The 5,000-nt window shown below is 47.2% G+C and overlaps 1 protein-coding gene across 2 annotated transcripts in view; it reads right to left on the bottom strand.

The window, feature by feature from the left end:
• LOC105912330 (protein kinase C zeta type-like) overlaps nucleotides 1–5,000 on the bottom strand; it is a 54,334-nt gene that overhangs the window by 21,497 nt on the left and 27,837 nt on the right. For both annotated transcript variants that reach the window (XM_042707706.1, XM_031565626.2), the window contains one exon: nucleotides 3,752–3,841. In XM_042707706.1, the coding sequence (XP_042563640.1) occupies nucleotides 3,752–3,841 (90 nt within the window). The remainder of the gene's footprint in view (nucleotides 1–3,751; nucleotides 3,842–5,000) is intronic.

The following is a 5,000-nucleotide window of genomic DNA, read 5'->3' as shown; positions in this document are numbered from 1 at the left end:
TCTCATTCAGTGTGTCCTTACCTACTCCATAGCCTATAGACCACAAGTCCTATGACTCTCTCGCTCTCTCTCTCTCTTTTTTTTCTCGTTCTCTTCCTCTCTCTCTCTCTCTGTCTCTCGCTCCCTCTCCCCATCTCTTATTTATATTTCAGCACTGTAAGTATCCAGCATCTTTCACTGATTTTTCACTTTGACCATCAAACTGAGGTTAGCAACGTGTCATACAAGACTTCGTCCAAACAAACACACACATTTGCTTTAAATTAATTCACAAAAATACACTCACTGTATTTATTTCATTACCGCATTGGTAAAGAATTAATGAGCAGGTCTCTGCAATGCTGTACTGCACACACTGCATGTCTCGCTCCCTCTCCCTCTCTCTCTCTCTCCTCTCAGATTCAAAATTCTCACTTTCTTACTTTCATCTTTTTTCTGTATCTCTTTCTACCAATCAATATATCTATTAATTTACTCTCTCGCTCTCTCACTAACTTTTTCCCTCCCCCCCACCCCCAATTTCTCTCTATCTATTTATCTATCCATCTGTCTATCTCTCTCTCTCTCTCTCTCTCTCTCTCTCTGTCTCTGTCTCTGTCTCTGTCTCTGTCTCTGTCTCTGTCTCCCTCTTCTCTTCTCTCCTTCTCCACACAGAGCTTCTGACTAGCTGCATGCATCAGCTCTGCAGCTTGGCACATTAGAAGTAAAAAAGCCCTTTTAAAAAAAAAGAATAAAAAAAAAAAAGAAAACAGCGCTGCTTTTCGAGCCTTTGGAAGGCGTTCATTTAAAATTCACTTTCATTGGTAGTGGCTCTGCGTTGCGTTGGGCGCGAGCTTTGTTCTCCGCGGCTGTCGCCTCCTCTGCTTCTCCCGATGTTTAATTCATCATTACACCCCTCTGAGGGAAAAAATAAAATAAAATAAAAGCTCGACCCGGGTAAACGAGTAAACCCGCAGTGTTTGATTGGCCATGATGAGGACTTACGGCGACCCAAAATGAGAACCAGACACTTCCTCGTCTGTTCTAGAGTGCTCTCCTCTGATCCAATTAAAGCTGGATCTGCACAGTACAGTACACTACGGAGAGGGGTTCAGCTGCATGAGCCATCACACACACACACACACACACACACACACACATCACACTTCTTATTAGTCTGGATCCGCCCAGTAAACTACGGAGAGGGTTTCAGCTGCATGAGCCATCACACACACACACACACACACACACACACACACACACACACACACACACACACACACACACACACACATATATACATGTATACACATACACACACAAACATCACACTTCTTATTAGTCTGGATCCGCCCAATAAACTACGGAGAGGGTTCAGCTACATGAGCCATCACACACACACACACACACACACACACACACACACACACACATACACACACACACATCACACTTCTTATTAGTCTGGATCCGCCCAGTAAACTACGGAGAGGGTTCAGCTACATGAGCCATCACACACACACACACACACACACACACACATACACACACACATCACACTTCTTATTAGTCTGGATCCGCCCAGTAAACTACGGAGAGGGTTCAGCTACATGAGCCATCACACACACACACACATATCACACTTCTTATTAGTCTGGATCCGCCCAGTAAACTACGGAGAGGGTTCAGCTACATGGCGGTGACGGGCAGCCCCTGCATCTTGTCCCTAGACCCGAGCAAGACACACGGCAATCCTGGAGGGGTTGTGTGTGGAGTGAGTGATTGGGGGCGGGGTGGGGGTGTGAGTGTGTGTGTGTGTGTGTGTGTGTGGGGTGTGGGGTGGGGGATTGTAGCCGCAAGGTGCCAAAGCTGCAATCAGGACAAATGACTGGCTGTTAGGAGGCCTCACTCTCGCTGTCACGCACACACACGCACACACACACACACACACACACACACACACACACACACATCACACTTCTTATTAGTCTGGATCCGCCCAGTAAACTACGGAGAGGGTTCAGCTACATGAGCCATCACACACACACACACACACACACACATATCACACTTCTTATTAGTCTGGATCCGCCCAGTAAACTACGGAGAGGGTTCAGCTACATGAGCCATCACACACACACACACACACACACATACACACACACATCACACTTCTTATTAGTCTGGATCCGCCCAGTAAACTACGGAGAGGGTTCAGCTACATGGCGGTGACGGGCAGCCCCTGCATCTTGTCCCTAGACCCGAGCAAGACACACGGCAATCCTGGAGGGGTTGTATGTGGAGTGAGTGATTGGGGGCGGGGTGGGGGTGTGAGTGTGTGTGTGTGTGTGTGTGTGTGGGGTGTGGGGTGGGGGATTGTAGCCGCAAGGTGCCAAAGCTGCAATCAGGACAAATGACTGGCTGTTAGGAGGCCTCACTCTCGCTGTCACGCACACACACGCACACACACACACACACACACACACACACACACACACACACACACACACACACACACACACACACACACACACACACACACACACAGTCTGCTCCCAGATCACACTGGGGATTATGTGCAATTACTTACAAGAGCAAGAACAGACACACACAGGAAGAGAGATGCCTACACAGCACACACACACACGTACACACAGAAACACTGTCACGCATTTGAGTCACACATTTACCCTTTACTCTTAGCTTACATCTCATTTCCCCTTTACTCTTCGCTTATATCTCATTCACATGAGGTGCTTGCCAAAAGGGCCAGGCAGCGATGGAGAATAGTGTCGTAATGAGAGAGGCTTAGATGTGGTAATGGGAGAAGTCATTAGTGTTATACTAGACTAGACAGGGACGATGACTGTAAAGGACGACTGTCTTGATTTTATTGCAGTAATGGAGATATTTGAATTGTTGTCATGGAAAAAAAAACAGACACACGTGAACACACACTCCCACATATCTATACGTACACCATTATGCACACAAAGAACGTTGAGAGGCTGTTGCAGCAACCATTTTGGAACATGTGGGGGTGTCATGCATTTGACCATGAGTAGGAAGCATAAAGAGGCAATGACATCAGGTCAGGCTTTGTGTAGGTGTGTGTGTGTGTGTGTGTGTGTGTGTGTGTGTGTCTAGGGGTGTGTTTGTGTGTGTGTGTGTGTGTGTGTGTGTGTGTGTGTGTGTGTGTGTGTGTAAACTGTGGGTGAAATGGTTTGACACACACAACCACAGCATGAAGCTTCCCCGTTTCATCCAATACCAGATCACCTGTAAAATGAAGCCTTCTCTGCCTGCCTAGCAACAGAACACATATATTCAACCATAGAAGAAGAGAAGAAGGTTCTGGAAGCCATGATGACTGCCAATATAGTTATCATTACAAAGGGAGTCCGTGTAACAATGACTGACATCCTTACACTGAAACCACAAAGTCAAAGAGCGAACTGGACAGACAACCAAAGAAGAAAGAAAAGCACAGTAAAGAGTGTGACCAGAGAGAGAGAGAGAGAATCACAGTGAACCAGAGAGAGAGAGAGAGAGAGAGAGTGAGAGAGAGAGAGAGAGAGGGAACCACAGTGAACCAGAGAGAGAGAGAGAGAGAGAGAGAGGGAACCACAGTGAACCAGAGAGAGAGAGAGAACCAGAGGGGCAGGTGAGTGGGAGCGAGAGCAGTAATGTCGGAGCCTCGAGGGGCCCGATCTGGGCGTGCTCATCCATAAACCATGACTGCGTTCCGAGGCTCCGAGGCTCTGAGACTCACCTGCTCCCAGTCTATGGTGCGGAAAAACGTGTGAGACTTGATGTCGGTGAATCCCGTCTGAACCTGGCAACCCAGCCGCTCCTTCGGGTCCTGAGAGGGACACATCACATCACATCACACACACACACACACACACACACACACACACACACACACACACACACACACACACACACACACACACACACACACACACACACACACACACACACACACACACACACACAGAAACACATTTGAGTCACAGCATTTACCCTTTACTCTTAGCTTACATCTTATTTCCCCTTTACTCTTCGCTTATATCTCATTCACATGAGGTGCTTGCCAAAAGGGCCAGGCAGCGATGGAGAATAGTGTCGTAATGAGAGAGGCTTAGATGTGGTAATGGGAGAAGTCATTAGTGTTATACTAGACTAGACAGGGACGATGACTGTAAATGACGACTGTCTTGATTTTATTGCAGTAATGGAGATATTTGAATTGTTGTCATGGAAAAAAAAAACTTCAGTGTAGTAACAGATGTTAACAGAAACAGCCTATGCTGTTGTGGTGGAAATCCCCCCTCCTCTCTCTTTCACACACACACACACACACACACACACACACACACACACACACACACACACACACACACACACACACACACACACACACACACCTCAGGTCATGAATAACCTTAGTAGTTAAAAGGGCTTAGACCTGACCTTAGCCATTAACTTTAAAATCTCTTAAGTAGCCATGACCCTGTCCCTAATACCTGACCTTTGTCTGGCCTGTCTGTCTGTCTGTCTGTATGTGTGATCTGCACTATGTTCTACTAATGTTCCGTCCCATTGCGGTTCTGTAATGAGAACGGGGTGATGATCTGTTTGGCCACAGCCGGTAGGATAGGCCTGGGTGTGTTCTGTTCTGCACCATGTTCTAATGTTATTCCTTTGCACTCCGGTTCCGTAATGAGAAAGGGGTGATGATCCAGCAGATGGCTTTCTGAATTTTGACTTCACAGAATGTGATTAGGTCAGCGCCCACCCCCAACCCCTTCACACACACACACACACACACACACACACACACACACTCTGCTTTCTAAGCACATCCAGGACTGATCTCATATGCGGTTGGTCTACCTAGTCAGCATAAACACAAGCACACAGCACCGCTGTTCTCAGAGAGCAGAACTAAGGGGGGGTTGCTCCTTTATAATACACCATATGACACACACACACACACACACACACACACACACACA

The sequence above is a fragment of the Clupea harengus genome, chromosome 4, assembly GCF_900700415.2.
Source record: "Clupea harengus chromosome 4, Ch_v2.0.2, whole genome shotgun sequence".
Classification (NCBI taxonomy): Eukaryota; Metazoa; Chordata; class Actinopteri; order Clupeiformes; family Clupeidae; genus Clupea; species Clupea harengus.
This window is presented reverse-complemented; position numbering and strand designations above follow the sequence as displayed.